We start from the raw sequence: 20,975 nt of genomic DNA, 5'->3' as shown, positions 1-20,975 counted from the left end.
CATTTTTTCTTGTTAACAAAAGAAAAATTGCACTGTTTTTTTCCTGTCATTTTCACCCTTCCAGTCTCATCCTGCCTTATCATTAAAATATAAACTAGTATGATATTCCACAATTTCTGTCCCTATACTCTCCAACTAGAAGAAATACTGTGTTTTTTCCTGTATTAAATTATATTTTGCCTATCACTTTAATACACATCTAAGAAATGGGAACTAGTGTTAGGAAGTGTGGCAAAGGTGGTGAAGTGAATGTTTATTATTCCTTTCCAAACCTTTTTATAAGTAACTTAAGAATCAATAGGCTGGGAAAATTAGAAGTACACATCCAATATGTAACAGAAAATGATCCCCTAGCTTAAATAAAATGTAGGTAAGTTCATATGAACTACAAGTGTAGCTCATGGCACAGATGCCCATTGAGCTCTCTTCATGGGCTAGGTTGAGATTGCTCACCTTGTCTATGCCCATCCTGTTAGGTCAAGATGGTTCCCTAGAGGGACTGACCATGTGGCTACAACTCAACCTCAGGGTTCTAAGGGTAAAATGAAGACATATATCTACTTATAGCTGCAGGTCTTGAGTCTCACTGGTGTACTTCCCTTTTAAACAAATCAATCAAGATAACATCATTAACTTTAATTATGAAACATTTACTAACAGAAGGCAAAACTTATAATAATCATAAAATGTCTATACTTTAACTGGTTTTATACTCTTTCACCAAGGATATAGTGTCCATGGCAGAGAGTTGACTTAGATTCGGCAAAATCTAAAAAGGAGGTTCATGTACTTGGCACAATTAACAACTCTGGACTGTAAGCCTTGATACCCTTGACTTCTTTAGGGAACAGTTTGTACTGTATGTTATCTATTAGAGAGACTATTCTGCAATCTCTCTCCTGTCCTATTAGGTAATACACCTTTGCTTCTATGCCTGGACTGATGAAACAGTGTTAAATTCTTTTAGCAAACACCAGCATTAAGCCTGGTTTCTATAGAGCTTCCCTGGTCTGCTTCTATGGTTGAGTGATAATTCAGTACTCTAAAAGAAAAAAGTTTCTTTAAGCTTGAGATTTATACAAATATTCAAGTCTATTATTGATACTTTGAGAGTTTCCTTCTCTCAAGTCATAGAGAGTCTCTGAGGGATTTTCTTTCTCTAAATCTTCTCTCAAGATGAGGCTGGAGAGCAAGATAGACTTTCCCAATCCAGTTCTTTACACATGAGAGGATTCTTTTTCCATTCAGCTCCCAGCATCAGTGCTTTCTTCTATTCAAATCAGCTCTCTGAATCAACTACAAAGTTTGCCTTCCTCTGGTCATCTGGGCTCAGCTATGGTCTTCTTTTGGCTTTTCTGTTCTGTTGGTTTATATGCACTATCTTCTAACTTTTGATATTTGCTTTTAAATCCTAATTCCCTTACCACAATATCTTATGACTTCTAATGCCTCAAAACAGGGTCTCCTCAAATGTCCTGGTCTACTCTGTTTCTGGAGGGGGGGGGGGGGATAGGGATTGGAGCTTTGATTTCACTGATATTTCATTGTGATTTTATTGAGAATTCCCAAGTAAGGAAATTCCCTTCCTAGTGTGGATCTATACTTTTTCTGTAACTTATGTTCTTAGAGGGTTGACTAGAACAGAGCCCTAAGGGGATAAGTGATTTGCCTTGGATCATGCAGTCAATATGTATCAGAAGTATAGCTCAAACTGAGTTTTCAGGCCAGTTTACAACCTATGAGACTATGCTGGGTCTCTCTTGGGCTGAGAAACCAAAAAGCCACATTTCTGTCAAATATGACACATAGTCTATAAAATGTGGATTTTTGTTTATATATATATATATATATATATATATATATGTATGTATACATGAATAGATAGATCTATATCTGTATTCTAATAGTCCCCAAACAGTTCTTTGATTCATGGCAATAAACTTCTAAGTCCTAAAAATAGTCATGTAAATTAGCTATAGGGAAATAATATACTGCAGTCATCAGTCAAGACTTTTGCCTCTGAAGTACTGTTTTCTCTCAGGAGCTCTCAGAATTGCCTGCTTTTCCTGAAACTACATTTCTCTGTATTCCTCACACAAATTTTACCTTTCTGCTCCTTTCAGTAGATAAAATATCCACATACGAATGGGACAGTATCTTACATAAGTCTATATGGTAGCTGCTACATGTAAACTGAGAGAAATTGTTCTTTACATTTTTTTCAGTACTTTATTTTGCTTTTGAAATGTCATGTTATAATTAACTTTGAATGGAAATGGAAATGAAGGTGTAGGGAGAGGATATGACAATTTTTTTATAATGATAAAGCATCTAGGAATTTATTCTTCTAAGATCTTATACTTAAACTCACTGATACATGTTGTGAAGAATTAAAGACTTTATTGAAAAATATCCTGGCAAATTGATTTATTCATATAGCATTAGATACAAAAGACCCATAATGTTAGAATGTTTGGAAACTAAGATGTAGAGTGTATTGTGACTTAAGGAAGGAGTGTCCTCCTTCAAATTGTATTTTGGTGAAATCATAACAGATGTCTCATCACTTAGCTTTTTTCTCCTCTCTTTTTAATTATTGGCCTGGAGTTGGATCACAGAAGCAAAATGTCATCTCTTGCTACCCTCTACATCTGCTGTTAATTAGAATTCTTGAAGTTTGTGCATGAATATAGAAGTTGATTTAAATTTTTCTTATCTTAAAAAAGCTGATTGTGAGTCATCTTAATAGTCTGTCAGATCTCAGACTTAGAATTTTAGAGCTGGAAAGCACCTTAGAAGTCATCAAGTCTGACTTTCTCTTTTTATGGATGAGGAAATCGAGGCATAGGGAGCTTAAGTAATTTGTCCAAGGTCACACACAGTTAGTTAATGTCAGAACTTGAGACTAGAGCTATATTCACACTAAAATGGATGCTCTGGAATCCTGGCAGGGTGAATCTCTATTTAGCCACTTATATTAAATCCTCCTATGTGCCAGGCCCTGGAAATACAAAGAAAGAAGTAAAACAGTCCATGAGAATGTATAAATAAAGGATATGAATACATATTGTGTAGGGGCTGAAAGGTATAGAATTGTGAGACCAGTTCCCTAACCAATTTTGTTGATATAATAATGGAAAGTAAAGAACAGATAATAGAGAAGATATGGTGTTGATATATTCAGTTAAATGCCAGTAGGAATCTATACCCTATTATGCTTTTATCTTAAGTGAGGTGTTCTTTTTAATGAGATTAGAGAGGCAATTTTGTATTGTTTGGATGAAGATTGGCTGTGTTACTGATAGCCTTTAAAAGATAAGCCTGTAAGACTGCCAAAGCATGAAGCAGCTTTGTGGAGTGTAACATTTTATTTCCTCCACAAACTGCCATCAGTCATAGTATCTTGTTGTGGAACTACTTCTTTAGTAGGAGAGACCTCATCCAACAGGAACCACAAATAGACCCATAGAAATAGAATAGAGAGTTGTAAGCAGATTTGAGGAACGTGAGCAGAGAGGATATCCAGCTATAAATTCAAGAGAAAATATCTGTGGCAGTTGAGAATTAAGTGTTATAGAGAAACAGACCTAGAGAACTTAGATGAGTTACCTGCCCATCAGCCTCTCTGTACTTGAGCAGAGCAATGTGAGCAAATCACAAGAAGAGAAAGTACATCAGGATCTTTTAGTACCAAAGCTGTTAAATGCATCTCAACTCTCTCTCTCTCTGTCTCTGCCTCTCTCATAAGTGTGCCTCAAGAGTATCCTTAAATTTATACTCACTCATTCTACAAATGTTATGTATATTATGGGAATCTCCACCCCAGAGTTATATGAAAGAATATTTTGCAGCTACTATCCTTTTTATGCCATCTTAATAAATGACTTTACTTTGAGCTAATTATGTCTTTTGGCTTACTAGTAAAAGGAAGTTCTCCAATGCGGGCTTATGCACTTTGGTTTTAGCAGTACAGTCCCTTCTCTGAGATTCAAATCTGCAGACCTATATAGATTGATTTGGAGACATAGTCCAGAGGAAGTTTTGAATACAAAATAAATTCAAATTTATTTTGGGGTTAGGGAGGAGCAAAATAAATAGCTGGGAGAATCAAGAAAAGGCTTTTGAAGGAGGTAACATTTGACTAGAATCTTAAAGGAGGTTAGTGGTTCCAAAAAGTACAGATGAGGGAGACAATTATGATGGGCATGGGAGACAACCTGTGCAAAGTCAGAGCAGAAGATGAAATGCTGTGTATAGGGACAGAATAAGAGAAAGTTCTGGCTTTAGTCAGGCTAACATTTAAGTGCCAGGCTAAAATGTAACCAGGTTACATTTTAATCGCTCCACTGCCATCAGTTTATGAGAGTATTAAGTGTACTCTGGTGGCTTTTCTGAGGATATGAATCTTCTTGGCTTCTGTTTTCTCCTTCAAGGGAAACCACATAATAGAAGGGTCCCAGGAGTTAAAAATGTTTTGGGCTGAGAATCATCTGTAATTATACTTGGTCTATGTCAAAGAAGCATTATTTCTCTTCCATTTCTATCCTATGTTCTTGATGTCTATCCATACCTTTGGCAAAGACACCAGAATTGTTCAACTATAAACTGGGATATTGTATATGTATTTGTATTTGAAAGCTTTTTTTGTTTGAAAAAATTATGATCCAAAGTTAGAGTTCCTATTAATAGCATGTAACTAGTCAACAGGATTTCTAATAATTAATCATAGCATTCTTTTTCAGAAAAAAAATATGAGGGTAGGGGATGGAAAGTGGAGAAGAAATTTTGATTATTTTAAAAGGTTAGAAATTGAAGGGCCTTACCTTTGAAAATATTTTAAAACTCCTTTGAGATGATAACTGCCCAACACTTAAAATTTTTGTTTCAAACACAATCTAAAGTGTTTCTCTGAGGACAAAAAAAAACTTGTAATTTTTCAATTTACTTAAATCACCAGATACATGGATACTTTAAGTTGAATTTTATTTTCAGTTCCAAATTCTCTACCTTCCCCTCCCTATCCCTTCACCCATTAAGGAAGTAAAAAAAAATTAGAACCTATTTAAACGAAGAAAGGAAAAAAGAAAGGAGAGAGAAAAATAAAGGAAGGAAGAAGGAAGATATGTTTCAGTATGCACTCTGAGTCCATTAGTTCTCTATCTTGAGGTGGATAGCATGATTCATCTTGAGGTTTTAGAAATTGAGTCATTGTGGTGATCAGAGTTACTGCCTTTTGAAATATATTATCTTTGCAATATTAGTATAACTATAAATTGTTCTCCTGGTTTTTATTTACTTCACTTTGAATTAGTTCATAGAAGTATTTCCAGCCATGCCCTTCAAAATTTATCGCACAATAGTATTCCATCACATTCATATACCATAAAGAAATATTCATGTACATATGGATCCTTTTCTTCTTTCTTTGATCTCTTTGGGGTACAGACCTAGTAGTGGTATCAGTGGGTCAAAGGGTAAGTAAGTAGGGTAAGTGGTATCAGTGGGTCAAAGGGTAAGCAGTAAGTAGATTTGGGGGCATGCTTCCAAATTACATTGCAGAATGGTGAAAGTAGTTGATAGCTCCTTCAAAAGTGCATCAAGGTGTTTATTTTTCTATATCCTTTCTAGCATTTCTTTCTTTCATTTTTTTGTCCTCCTGGCCAATCTGAGGGGTATGAGATGGTACTTCAAAGATGTTTTAATTTTCATGTATCTAATTATTAATGATTTAGAACATTTTTAATATGACTATTGACAACTGTGACTTCATTTGAAAACTTCCTGTCCCTTATCAAATGGAGAGCCAAGTAACCTCTCTCTCTGATCTTCTATAGCTCATGATTTAGACTGGCAAGAAGATATGATAACATTAAGTAGTAGACAGAAGAACCTCATAGTCTCCACTGTTATATAGATTTCACATACAACATTTTGACTATTTAGATGTTAAATTCTAAAGGCATCAGCTCTGAATTTAAGTTGGAAGAAGATGTCACTAATGAAATAAATTATTTCCTTCTGAGCCAATCATAAACAGGAAGTTGCACAAGTCACTTGACATTTTTTTCTGTAGATGGAACATCCATACATACTGGAAATTAAATATGTGCTCTTATGAACCAGTTCCCTTTATATTTGGAATAAAATGACCCAGATATTGAGTAGGGTAGGTGGGATATGAACCTGAAACCATTTCTCTCTATATTGTATACCATGCTGCCTCTTGTTCTACTAAGTCTCAAGAGAGGTGTGAGAATCTGGGCCAGGTATCTAGGCAGAAGCAAATATTCCACAGGAAAACCAAATGGGCAATACAGGCACATGGAATAGAATCCGTTGGCTTGTGGAACCAGCTGCACTTGACAAACAACCCTAGAAGGTGGCATCCCTCCCTTTAAATGCATACTTCCCATTGTTAATCAGGCCAGATACATTTTTGAAGAGCTTAATTACACAGTGTTGGGTTATGAATGATAGGATAAGAAGAACTTGGAACTATGCCATCTTGCCCTCTAGGCGTTCACTGTTTGCTGCCCTTCATTTAGGTTAGAAAGCTAACCTTCTTTGTGCCCAGCACGCACGCACGCACACGCGCGCGCGCACACACACACACACACACACACACACACACACACACACACACACCCCTATCTCTTACTCTACTTCATTACCCCTAGCTTTCAAGCTCTCTAAAATGCAGTAACAAATTTCTAATCTACATACAGAATTATGGGGAAAATCCCAAATGAATGGTTGCTTGTGCTGCAGAAAGACAGATTTTTATCTTTAATTCTTGACCAAAATTTCTTGTTTTTTTTTAATTAAAAAAAACTTCAAATGCATGTTGTACTGGAGATAATAGATTTAAATATAAAATGACCTTAGAGACCATTTAATCTAACTCCCTCATTTTACGAATGAGAAAACTGAGGCTCAGCAAGGTTAAGTGATTTGCTCAAGGACACATAAAGAGAATGAGTTTATGAAACAAATGGAAAGATTAATTCAAAATGTTCCAGAGAAAACTCTTTCCCCAGAAAGACCTAGTTGGAAATGTTTTATTCAAAGTGGGATACTGAAATCACTGAGATTTCATATTCTGAATTTTTCTAACCTTTATATCTTGTCTTAGAATTAATACTATAGATTCCAAGGTAGAAGAGTGGTAAAGGAAGTGTCTTGATCACGGTCATATGGCTTAGAAGTATCTGAGATTACATTTGAACCCAGATCCTCCCAGTTCTAGGTTGGGGTACCTAGCTGCTCCTTGTATTCAGAATTTCTGAGTTGTATCCTACCTAGCTAGAGGACCAGGCTGTGGCCAGATCAACTCATCAAACCTCCTCATGTGATACAGAAGACTTGATAGTTTAGAAGACTTGCTCAAGTTAAATGATTTTGTTATTGTTTATAACAGGTTGAACAACTCTGTTGTGTACTGTGAAGAGATATGGACTGTAATAGGACCATTTGGGGATCAGGGGAGAATTGTGCAATATAAATACTAGGTGGTAAAAGATCTACCTAAGTTGTGATTATTTTAATAATACAATGCTACTGTTTATACATTTGTCTGAAATAGGAAGTAGTTTATTTTTTAAATGCATAAAAACACTGACTTCCCCACCCCCACTTCCTTAATTTAAATGCTAGGAGCCCAATTGCTGGCTAAATATAGACCCTGTCTCCCTTTTTATTTATAACTTTCTCCAGACTGAAGTCGCCAGGTTGAGCCGGAATTAATTTGGTATGTGTTTTTATAGGCTCTAATTAGTTGTTTTTGTTGTTGGGTTTTCTCTTCTTTTTTGTTTTTAAAGGAAATAAGCTCTGATCAATAAAGTTATATAACCAAATTCAAAATTGTGGACCTCTATAAAGTCTCTTCACAGAGAGTCAAGCCCAAATGATGACCTTGAAGAAACATAGCCCCTTGAATGCAAACATAGTGCAGCTGCTGAGCAAGTTGTGTCTCTGAACATCTGTTTTGCAGCCAAGGGGAGTCATCATGAGTGATAAAGTGAATAGCTTTTTTGCAACGTCAGAAACATACATCTATAATCCATTCTTTCTGAGACCTTGAATTGTGACATTTCTTGACTGTTTGACCATTCTCCAAAGAAGGGTTTAATGGCATAAGGAAAGATAAGTGTATCATTTTTTTTTACCAAAGTATACACTTTACAACACAATCTCTTCCACAAATATTGCTTACTCTTGGGCTTATAAAGTGGCACTTGTGTTTGAATTTGCATTACAAGAATTATACTAAGATGCAGCAGGGTAATGTCATTTATCAGAGGAAGGAATATACCAATGAAATCAGAGATCCCTAAAATATCAAAGGAAGGAAGTGTTGACATTCTTACTGAGTTTGCTAGCTGATGCAAATGAAGTTTTGATGAACAAGACAGAGTATTCCTTCCCACTCTCTAGCCCTATCCCTCTAGGTCTTTATAAAATATTAGAGCCTTCTTATTGTCTTTTAATGTTTGAGACAGAAAGGGGAATTAAGCACAGGCAGAATATCCATAAGCCTTTTCTAAGATCTTTCAGCACAACTCAATGCAAATGCACTTTGTTTTAAAAAGGAAGGAATTTGAGTCTTTTCCACCTTAAAAAGAAAAAAAAATTAGGAGAGGTGAATTCCTATACAAATCTGTATACATATTCATTATGTTTCTTGTCTTATAACATCTGGCTTAAAGTTCTTACCTTATTTAATATTTGCTCATTGGCCAATAGTGTCTGATGAAGATATGCTCTTCCATGATTCTGTGTATGTGAGTGCACACATACATGCATGTTCACCCATTTTGTGATAGGCAAGAGACATGATGGGAGAACTTCAAAACTAAAGAATAAAATATTCCCACAGGATAGAAAGTGGGGAATTCTGTTTGTGGGTTGCAAGGTGGCTCAGTAGAATGAGAGTCAATTCTAAAGATGAGACATCCTGAGTTCAAATTTGGTTTCAGACACTTCCTACCTGTGTGACCATGAGCAACTCACTTAACCCCCATTGCCTAACCCTTACTGCTCTTCTGCCTTGGAACCAATACAGAGTAATGATTCTAAGATGGAAGGTAAGGGTTTTTAAATAAAGAATTCTTTGTTATCTTAACCAGGAACTACCTGTGTGACCTTAGGCAAATTATTTTATTTGTCCTCAGTTTCTTTATTTGTGAAGGAGAAAATGCTACAAAACTGGTTTCCAGGCAGATTGTGGGATGTTCGCTTAATGCTCACAGTCATCTGGTTTTGTTTTGACCCAGGATTATTACTAAATGAGATTAACAGAAATGTTGATGTAGAATTTTTATAATATCATTCTGGTATTTGAAATTCTTCTATCGGTATATGTTATTTACATGAAAAAATCTAAATTGCTTAGAAACAGGTATTAAAGGCACTCCATGACTGGGACCCAGCCTATATTTCCAAACTCCATTTCTTAGTTAAATCCATCTTCTCTAGCAGGTTCTGGCCTTTCCATCATCTTTGGTATGTTTGTACTTTCTCACATCCATTCCTTTGCTAGCACTGATTGCTCAGTGAATGACCTGTCTTGTCTTACCAAACACATCGTTCCTATATTTTAAGACCTACCTGAAGTCCATCAAAGTCTTCTCAAAATACTTCTACCCATAATGATCTCTCCTCTCATTGAAATCATAGCTGTTTGACGTCTTTACTTTTTTGATTGAATTTTATATTTTAAAAATTTTCAGGTGATTTTCATACTCCCAATTATAATTATCTTATCTCTTTGTAAACTACCCTCCTGCTCTACACCTACCCCATTCAGTCTAGTAATCTGTACAAAGTCAGTGTTCAATAAATGTTTATTAAATTTTGTTGTCAAGTCTAACCAAAATACACTAGAAGAAGACGTTGCCTTTTTTTAAACCCTTACCTTCCATCTTAGAATCAATCCTGGCTATTGGTTCTAAGGCAAAAAAGTGGTAAAGGTCACACAGCTAGGAAGTGTCTAAATCCATATTTGAACCTAGGACCTCCCACCACCAGGCCTGGCTCTCTATCCACTGAGCCACCAAGCTGCCCCTGAAGTTGTTCCTTTTATGCTATTCTGTCAAAAAGCAAAAGCAAATCTAGATTTTTCATGGTATGTACTTTGATCCTAGGTTCAGCTAGGTGGTACAGTGGATAGATTGCCAGGCTAAAGTCAGGAATACCTACCTTTTTTAGTTCATATCTGGCCTTGGACATTTACTAGCTGTGTAGCATTGGGCAAGTCACTTAACCCTGTTTGCCTCAGTTTCCTCATGTGTAAAATGAGCTGAGAAATAAATGGCAAACCACTTCAAGATCTTTGCCAAAAAAACTCTAATTGGGGTCAGGAATAGTAGTTGGACATGACTTAAAATCACTGAATAACAATGATCCCTTTTCTTCCTATGTTCTTTGTCAAAAGTTTTAGTAAGAATTATTTTATGGTTAGTTTTTATCAGCTGACAGGTTTAATTACAATCTAGTACTATTCCTCCCAAAGAAGTAGATCCCAACATTTATAACCAATATCTTGAGATTGGCCAAGATCACATCTAACAACTGGGAAATGGCTAAATAAGTTGTGGTAGATGATTGTAATGGAATACTATTATACTATAAGAAATTATGAAAAGAATGATTTCAGAAAAACCTGGAAAGACTTACTTGAACTGATGCAAAGTGAAGTGAGCAGAACCTAGAGAACATTGTACATAATAATAGCAATATTGTATAATTAATAACTGTGAATGACTTAGCTCTTCTCAGTAATACAGTGATCCAAGAAAATCCCAAAGGACTTGATGAAAAATTCCATCTTCCCCCAGAGAAAGAACTGATGGAGTCTTAATGGAAAGCAAAAACATACTATATTTCACTTTCTTTCTTCACTTTTTAAAAGTTTTCTTCCACAAAAAACTGATATGGAAAAATGTTTTAAATTATTGCATTTGTAAAATCTGTATCAGATTGATTACCCTCTCAGGTATGGGAAGAAAGGAAGGAGGGACAGAATTTGAAACTCAAATTTAAAAAAATGTTAAACATTGTTTTGTATGTAATTGCAGAAAAAAAATAAAATGTTATTTTAAAAATTGGCATGATGGGAATATTCTTGATGTTATTATAGTTTCATAGTAGCAAGGTCAGATTGACATCATAGATTTAATTTACAGGTATGGTATTTCATTTTTACTCTTTATAGGGAAGAGGTCTAATGATCTTGCTATGGAGGAGATTAAATCTCTTACAATTCTAAGATCCAAAGTTAGGATCTTGCCAAGGCAGAATGGAATAGCAACCTACCTCAAGTAGTCTTTGGAATTGTACCATAAATAAAAAGATTTTCCTTTCTCTGGAAAAGGAGAAAGGGCTACCCATCTCAGAGGAATAATCAAGTTGTAAAATTGTTATTCCCTCTTAGGAAAGCAGATTAGTTATTGTTTGAAGCTAGGGGCACCATTTTCCAAAGTATAATTAAACATAGTGTTGTATGAGCACCTCAAAGCAGAAATATACTATATTGTTGTAGGAAAAATACAGTAATCGTGAAATGGCACAAAGCAGTTGGTTCAGATGGAGGAACTGATTTAATTACAACAAGAATACTCATTTGAAGAAAATATTTTTATAAAGAGTATTTTTTAAACTTACATTTTGATATTTAAAAATATATCTGGTCTCAATATATTCTTGCTCTTTTTTAACCTTCTTACATAAGACATTTTAAAATGGAGGATCCAGTGAGATGTGTCTGAAGTCCTTTTTGTAAACCTTTATGTACTTTATAAATGTTAACCGTCTTTACTAATATTATTATATGCGCACACTTGTCAAACTATCCTTGAATGTTTACAAAGATAATGCCTTACTATTATCTTAAATGAATAGCAACAATTCCAGATTTGGTTATTTTTCTATAAAGGGTATCTATTGATATCTTAAAGGGATGGTTGGGGGAACAGTATAGTGGAAAAAGAATTTGACTCAGAACCAAGAGAACTGTTGGCTTCTATAGTTTCAATTGCCTCATCTGTGAAATGAATGATTTGAATGAGTTCTCCCTCCAGATCATTTAGTATATACTGTTTTGGTAGAAATATCTCCTTTCTAAATTCACCTGGTGGGTAACTACTGCCAAATATGTATTTACCACAACACAGAAATTATGGAGGTGAAAACATAGGTTTTATATTATTATTATAGAGCATAATAATACAGTTGTTCAGGCCTCAGAGAAATCATAAGAATTCTGCCAAGGCTTCTTATAGGCAAAATTATATCAGAGATAGAAAAATTATTTATATATTGTGATCTTTTACATTCCTCTTAGGTAATAAAAGTTAAAGAGAAGATAGATCCATGATCCTATGCTTCCTTCAGCGTCATAAAAGTTGAACAAATGTATTTAAACAAATATAACCCAAAGGAAATAAACTTCATCAAACAAACCCAAAGGGTAAACTAAATCAAATTATATCATTAAGCTACATTTAGAGGGCTCCCAATAGACCCAAGGAGGAGGAGGAGTATTTACATGTTGCTAAGGAGTCAAGAACAATTGAAATTTTCCTCTGGCTTTTTATCTAAGGAATGTCAAAATCTCTAAATAAATTTTTACCTTTCATGACTGATTTTAGTCAGGAGAAGTTCATATTAAGATAGACTTTTAGTTAACCAAAATTTGCAGAAGGAATAAAAGGAAATTGGAAATTCCCATAACAATACCTTACATCAGGGAGGCCGTCAAATGTACATCTTGCCTTCCAAATTCACTGAACATTTTCCAAGTGAATGGCAGCTAGACCAGGTACACTTGTTTCTGTAATTCTGTTTGACTTCAGAAAGATAAAGGGAGGTGGAAAGAATAAGACTCTAGGGCTATGGTGTCAAACTCAAATAGAATATGTGTTGGTGGCATATTGACTTAGAAAACCACAGATCAACATTATCTAAGTTGCATTGTATTTTTATTTATTTTGATAAGCATTTCCCGGATGATATTTTAATCTAGTTTGCCTACCACCAGTGGCAGTGAATTTGATACCTTTGCTCTAGACTAGAGAATACCAAGTAAATACAATAAGACAACCAATCTCTTTAGATGAGAGTGCTTGGTGTGACAGTAGTGTATCTGTGGATGTCACCCCACTGAGCTCCAGTTTTCTCATATTTCAAATGTGGAGATTAAATTCAATAATTTCTAAATATCCTTCCTGTTCTTTGAATCCTCTTCACTTTCCCCTCTACTTCATAGTCCCTTTATTACCTGTTTATATGTGTGGTATGTTAAGTGTTCAGTTATTTCAGTTGAGTTCAACTTTTCATTACCTATTTGAACTGAGGCTTTTCTGACTCTAGACCTGGCACTGTGTCCCCTGCTTCACTTAGCTGCCCCTGTACCTGTACATATGATGAAAATTTTGGATTAGGATTAGATCTTTTCTGAAGTCCATTCTAGGTCTAAATGGAAAGGCCATTGAATCCTAGATTATGGGATAGTAAATGATAATCAGGCAAAAAAAGACATAAAAAATTAAGTATGTTCCAAAATAACGTGATGCTAACATTTTTTTTTCTGTATACAACTTCCATTAAATTTATATCTTTGTATACATCGATTTATAGAAATATTTTTTGCAAGTCTGGATCTTACTATTAGTTCAAGGCTTAGCAACCATTTATGACTCAGGCAATTTCAACTTAAATCCAACTATGGAAGACTTGAGATTGCCCACAAACCACTGGACTCTATAGTCATGAAGTAATGGTGAGGGGGGTGTTATTTATGGGGATAGGTGACAGTACATCAGTCTCCAAATATTTATTAAGGATTACTATGTGGCAAATTCTGAGGATACAAATACAAGCAAAAATAAAGATGGTCTGTACCCTCAAAGTGCTTATATCAAAATGAGAAAAGGTAACACTCAAAAGGGGAGTTGGAAAGTAGAGAAGGGGTCAAGAAGGAAATCCCTTGGTCTAGAGAATGATAGAGATGGCTGGTGGTCTGGAGACCTTTGCCAATTTTGGGAAAAATCTTACCAGTGAGAGAAGTGGATATGTGGAACAGAGTCAGGAAGCAGCTGAAGTATGGTAGTTAAATTCAGAGAATGAAGAATATCTAGTGTGGGGCCCTTCGCTAAAATGAAGGTTATAGAAAAAACACAACAATGAAAGTTTTTCCCTCACCATCACCCCCTCCATCATGACTTACAAAACATGGCAACTCTAGACACAGCAGAATCTAGTAGAAATAACTTGCTATTATTTTCCCATTTATTCCTTCTGGCTTTATAGTATTAGGAAATATTATTGCTGGTATCTTTGGCTGTCACCACTCCTTTGTGCAACTTAGAGTCATTGGGAGTGGTTCTATGATGGGCTAGATAACCAGGTTTCCAAGCAGAAGTAGAGTACTGGTTGCCATAACACACAGGTGTGCCTCTGCCTGGTCAACTCCATGGGGACCCATCAACTCTGGTCACCCCACTTTTGGCCCTTTAAGAAGATCTAATCCTGCCAGGACTATGAAGGAAATAGGAGAATGCTTAAGCAATTAGCAAACTGCTGCAAAATGAGAGGGAAGGCAACTATTGGTAAGTTAGGACCTACCTGCATGTTTGGTACAACCCAAAGGGTAAGCAAGCTTAGCTACCCTCAGAATATGATGTGGTGTGCATACATTGATTGACAACTCTTACTGCAGAACTCTCTCACAAAATGAGAATTTATTTTACTTTTAGTTTCTTCTTTTTCTCAGAATAATAATCAACTTGAATGACAGTTAAATACCAATATACAGCAGACAGATAAGTTAACATAAGACCTCTAGAATGGTGCTAGCATGTAAGTAAACATAGTAATTAAATATTGCCATAACTTAAGACTTCATTAATGCCTTCAATGAATATCAATAGTGGCCCTGACTTAGTTTATGAGTTAGGCTTTTGACATAATTTTTCACTTCATTAAAGGCAAGTGCAGGGTTCTGTACCTGGAGGGAAGGAAAATAAAATCCACAAATGCAAAACAGGGAAGAAAACATTATGTGGAAGTATAGCAGTAAAAGATCCAAGGGTTATAACAGCTAATAAGCTGACTGTATTAACAAGAAAAGTCAAAACTAGAAGGAATAAATAAAACTAGCATATATAAATGATGAGGAAACAATCAGCTATACTTTATAGCAGAGTTATTTCCAAAGGATGAACAGCTCTGAGCTCCATAGCTAAAAAGATAGAGGATTTAGATAGAGTTTGTAGGTTAAAAAATAAGATATTAGGAATTGGGAATTATTTAGTCTAAAGAAAGGGTGATTTAAAGACTATTTAGTATTTTAGCAATTTTTAAATATAAAAGGGCTCTAATTTAGAGTGCCAATACTAGATGTTTTCAACAGTCAATGAAGGTAAAATGAAAAGAAGGCTTTAAACTATAGCACAATGGATTTAGGATAAATATGAGAAAGTTCTTATATCAGTGGTTGTTAAGACAGTGGAATAAGTTATGGGAAAAAGTAGCAGAATTTCCAAATAAATTAAGGGTTTATCTCTCAGTGGAGGCTTAAGTATGGTGGTCCTGCCTGAAGACAGGAGGGTATATCATTATATTATCCTTCAAGATTTCTTCTAGCAGTTAGAATCTGTGATTCTTATAATTTGTTCTGAGAAATTGCCTTTAATAAGAAAATGGAGAAATTCCAGGAATTTTGATATTATCTAGCCCTTTCACAACTTGAATGATTCCCAAAAAGAAAATTATTTATGTTTTTATTGGACTCATTGTTTCAGCTAAGTACAAATATTTATTCTTAGAAGTTTTACCAAAGCAATAGAAAAAATAGAATCTTTTTCTTTCTTTTTAAAAAGTTATTTTGGTATAGATCGAGCCTTAAAAAATCCTCTGGTGCCAACACCCTTTTTACAGATGAAGAAACAGAGTCTGAGATATATTATCTTGCCCAAAGTCAAACCAATATTAATTTGGAGAGGGAGAGTTGGTTTGTTTTTTATTAGAAAATTTACAAAACCAGATAAAACAAGCATTTATACATGCAAAGAAAAAGATTGTAAATAAATGAAATCACAAATCTCTTGTGTTTAACTTACTTTTCTTCAAATCTACATAATAAATATCATCCACAAGTGTCCCAACCCCTTCCTATCCCCCCCATATCACAGAAGGTATTGTCTAGGAAACTGACATGTTCATACAAATTACGTTTTTTATGTTTCCACCTTTCAGTTCACTCTCTGGAGCATTCACAATTTATTCTTCCAGTATTAATTCTGTAGCTATGTATAAAGTTCTCTTGGTTCTACTCATTTCACTGTTCATTATCCTCTGTAGTTCTTTCCATTTTTTAAAAATAAGCTTGCTCATTGCTTCTTATGGCATAGTAGTATTCCATCACAGTCATGTACCTCAATTTGTTTAGCCTTTCTTCAATTGATGAGTATTCCCTCAATTTCTAATTCTTTGCCACCAAAAAGAAAGCTGCTATAAATATTTTGGAACACATGGGTTCTTTTCCTTTTTTTCCTGATCTCCTTTGGCAACACTGGGTCTAAGGGCATATACAGTTTTATAGCTCTCTGGGTGTAGTTCCAATTTGCTCTCCAAAATTATTGGATCAGTTTACAGCTCCACCAACAGTGTTTTAGTGTCTCTATTTTTCCACATCCCTTCCAACATTTGTCATTTTGCCCTTTTGCCATTTTGGACAGTCTGAAGGGTGTGAGATATCTCAGAATTGATTTGATTTACATTTTTCTAATCAGAAAGGCAGAGTTTGAGTTAGTTCCCCTGTTTCTGTGTTATTTTGGTCACGCAAAAATTTCAGTTCAGTCTCTATACTGATTGGGATCTGAAAAACACAACTAAGTAGTGAATGTTTAGGTAGTAGCTCAATATTTATTCTCACAACATTCAGTAGAACATGTTTCCCTTGTCATATTTATCAATAAGTATCTAGAAGATATTTTAATTCTTCTTTATGTGAATCTCTTAGTAATTTCATCTATTGTTATGAGTTCAACTATTCTAAGCAGATAACTCCTAGATCTCTACAACTGACTCTAGTTTTTCTTTTGTGTTTTAATTGCATTTCATCCATTGCTGACTAGGCTGTTTAAATTGAATATCCAATAGCCATTTCAAACTCTACATGCCCAAAGCAGAATTCATTATCTTTTCTTCCCAAATCTTCACTTCTTTCTAATTTCTGTATTTCTATTGATCACACTGTGGCCACACACACCTTCCTCTTCCCAGGCAGCTTTGCAGTATAATCATTAAGGTACAGGGTCTAAAGTCAGGAAGACTCATTTTTCTGATTTCAAATCTGGCTTCAGACTCTTACTAGCTGTGTGAGCCTGGGCAAGGCATGTAACCCTCTTTGTCTCAGTTTTCTCATCTATAAAATGAGTCAGAGAAGGAAATGGCACATTACTCCAGTATCTTTGCCAAGGAAACCCCAAATGAAGTCACAAATGGTCACACACACACACACACACACACCAGTGGCCTCTATTTTTGATGAGGATGCTATGGTCATCCAAGTTTGCAAACTTTCAAGTCACTCTCAGCTTTTCAGTCTTCCTTCCTGCTTTCCTCCATGTCTTATCATTTGCCAAGTCATGTTGAATCTGTCTTCACCACATCCCGACTTCCCATTTAAAGTTACCACCTGATCATATTTCTATATGGGATAGTTTGCCACCCCACTTCAAGTTCCTTGCCTTCCCAATCCCTCCTTCACACAGCTGCCAAATTGATATTTTATTTTTTTCCAGGTAAGAAAAATCAATTTATTGATTATACTAATAACCAATGAATTAACTGGTCTATGACTAAATTTATCATTTCAAAGGGAAGACTTGGCCATGCCATTCCCTGTTTCAAGAAGTTCCATTGGCTTATAAGATCAAGCCTTTCCTGAACTCCTCAATTACAGCATCTGCCTCAATCTCTGAAATTACTTTGTCTTTCATTTGTATATATTTTGTTTTCTTATCTTTATTTCCATCTGTGTTTATATTGCTTTCTCACAATAGAATATAACCTCCCTGAGACCAGGGACTGTTTCATTTTATCTTTGTGTCCTAAACACCTAGCAGTGCCTGGCTTTAAATAGGCATTTAATGCGAATCAAAACAACTCTAAGGCATCATCTTATACCTAGCAGAGTGGCCAATATGACAGTAAAGGAAAATAATAGCTATTGGAGGGGATATGGCAAAATTGGAACACTAATGCATTGCTGGTGGAGTTGTGAATTGATCCAACCATTCTGGAAGGCAAGTTGGAGCTATTCTGAAAGGGCTTTAAAAGAATGCATGCCCTTTGATCCAGCAATACCACCACTAGGTTTGTGTCCCAATGAGATAAAATAAATAGGAAAGGATCTGTTTATATAAAAATACTTATAGCTGTGCTTTTTGTGGTGACAAAAGAGTGGAAAATGAGGGGATGTCCTTTGATTGGGGAATGGCTGAACAAATTATGGTATATGATAGTGATGGAATACTATAAGGAATGATGAATTGATAGATTTGTGTAAGAACTGGAAAGACCTACATGAACTGATGTGGAGTGAAATAATCAGGACCAGGAGAACATTATACATAGTAACTGAAACATTGTGGGACTATCAAATGTGATTGATTCTGTTACTAAAAACAATGCAGTGGTTCAGGATAACTCTGAGAGACTTATGAGAAAGAATGCTATCCACATCTAGAGAAAGAACTGTGGGAGAGACTTATGAGAAAGAATGCTATCCACATCTAGAGAAAGAACTGTGGGAGAGACTTATGAGAAAGAATGCTATCCACATCTAGAGAAAGAACTGTGGGAGAGACTTATGAGAAAGAATGCTATCCACATCTAGAGAAAGAACTGTGGGAGAGACTTATGAGAAAGAATGCTATCCACATCTAGAGAAAGAACTGTGGGAGAGACTTATGAGAAAGAATGCTATCCACATCTAGAGAAAGAACTGTGGGAGAGACTTATGAGAAAGAATGCTATCCACATCTAGAGAAAGAACTGTGGGAGAGACTTATGAGAAAGAATGCTATCCACATCTAGAGAAAGAACTGTGGGAGAGACTTATGAGAAAGAATGCTATCCACATCTAGAGAAAGAACTGTGGGAGTAGAAATCCAGAAGAAAACATATGATTTATCATTTGTTTATATGAATATATGATTTGGGGGCTTTGGTTTTAAAGGATTACTCTATTACAAAAATGAATAATAAGAAAATAGTTTTTAAGTGATAATATATGTATAACCCAGGGGAACTGTGTGTCAACTCTGGGAGCGGGGAAGGAAGAGGGGAGAAAAACATGAATCATGTAAACATAGAAATAAATTAAAAATAAAATATAAAATTATAAAAATTATAAATAAAAAGAATAAAAACAGATATTTCAGGGGGAAATAGGCATTTAAGAAATAATTGTTAAATGAATATTCATGAAATATATCCTGGAGGCAGAAGTAGAAGAGTACATAATATTTTAATGGAAGCTGCCAAAAATAAGATGGCCATTGAAACCTTGTTAATGCATAGGAAAGAATAGAAGGAGAAACACAGACTAGCAAAACACTTTTCATTGGAATATAGAAAACTTATTATATATTTTTATATATTTGTATTTATACTTATACATATCTTTTTTAAAAAGCACTATGAAGTGGCAATTGATGTTTTCATAGAGAATCTTCTGTATTCTGGGTATAAAATGCATTTTGGGGAGCAATTAAGTTCAACATTTTATTGTTTTAAAATAGTATATAAAAAGGTAAAGTTTTCTTGAGAAATAAAATAAGATCCAATTTGAAGAAGTACAAAGTTAAAATAAGGATTGGCAGATTTTTTTCAACTATTTGCAAAACTGCAATGATGACAAATATTCTTTTTTCTTATTTTGCAGATTGGAAACCTAGAGAACTATTACCATTTTTATCACAGTAAAACATTTAAAAGATCAACCTTCAGCAGCAGAGGCACCCATACCTTTCTTAGAATGGATCCAAAGGTAAATATTTCTAGTCCCCCAGATGAAGTTCCTATTTGAAATTCAAAATAGTGTTTTTTCCCTTGGTTCATACCATTAGTTCCAAAACTGGTTGTGAGAGGAATCTGTGGTTTTTCTTAGATCTATTCAGTATTTTTGTCTGGATGAAAACTGAACAATCCAAAAATATTACTTTTAGGGCAATTCCAATGTGGCTATTAGCTGATAAATAACTTATTGGTATCATAAATAGTTTTGAAACCAGCACCACAAAAAAACAACCATAAGAAATTCAATATCTGAATATGTCTGTAAAGTTAGAAGAGATAGGAGGGTCAAGTAATTTTTTCAATACTGGATAACCTTCCCTCTGAGATTGCTTGTACATAATTGTTTGTATATCGTATTTCTAATTAGAATGCAAACTCCTTGAGATCAAGAATTGTTTTTGTCTTTCTTTCTGAAGTCAGTACAGTGCCTGGCACCTAAGCAGGCACTTAATAAAGGCTTATTATTGTTGTATTTAGTAAGAGCTAAGATGCGTTGGAAGGTGGTGCAATATATAGAGTGCTAGGTCTGAAGACAAGAAGACTCAATTTCTTGAGTTCAAACCTGACCTCAGAGCCACTTAGTAGATTTGTGACCTTGGGCAAGTCTTGCAACCCTTCTTGCCTCAGTTTCCTCAACTGTAAAATGAATAAACATTGACAGTACTTTAAGTTTGATATTTTACATATATATGATATATGTTTATATGTGTATATATACATATATATTTGATCCTCACAGCAACCCAGTAAAATGCTTTTATTATCCCTCTTTTACAGATGAAAAACTTAGACTGAGAAAGGTAAAATGACTTACCCAATGTCACATAGCTAGTAAGAACTTGCAGCTAGATTCTAATTCAAGTCTGCTTGACTTCAAGTCTAGCATTCAA

General features: G+C 35.0%; 1 protein-coding gene across 1 annotated transcript in view; it reads left to right on the top strand.

The window, feature by feature from the left end:
- PCSK6 (proprotein convertase subtilisin/kexin type 6) overlaps positions 1-20,975 on the top strand; it is a 258,521-nt gene that overhangs the window by 21,720 nt on the left and 215,826 nt on the right. The window contains exon 2 of the mRNA XM_001373227.5: positions 19,952-20,056. Within this exon, the coding sequence (XP_001373264.1) occupies positions 19,952-20,056 (105 nt within the window). The remainder of the gene's footprint in view (positions 1-19,951; positions 20,057-20,975) is intronic.

The sequence above is a fragment of the Monodelphis domestica genome, chromosome 1 (assembly GCF_027887165.1).
Source record: "Monodelphis domestica isolate mMonDom1 chromosome 1, mMonDom1.pri, whole genome shotgun sequence".
Lineage (NCBI taxonomy): Eukaryota > Metazoa > Chordata > Mammalia > Didelphimorphia > Didelphidae > Monodelphis > Monodelphis domestica.
Note: the sequence above shows the minus strand (reverse complement) of the source record. Positions and strands in the feature narration are given on the sequence as shown.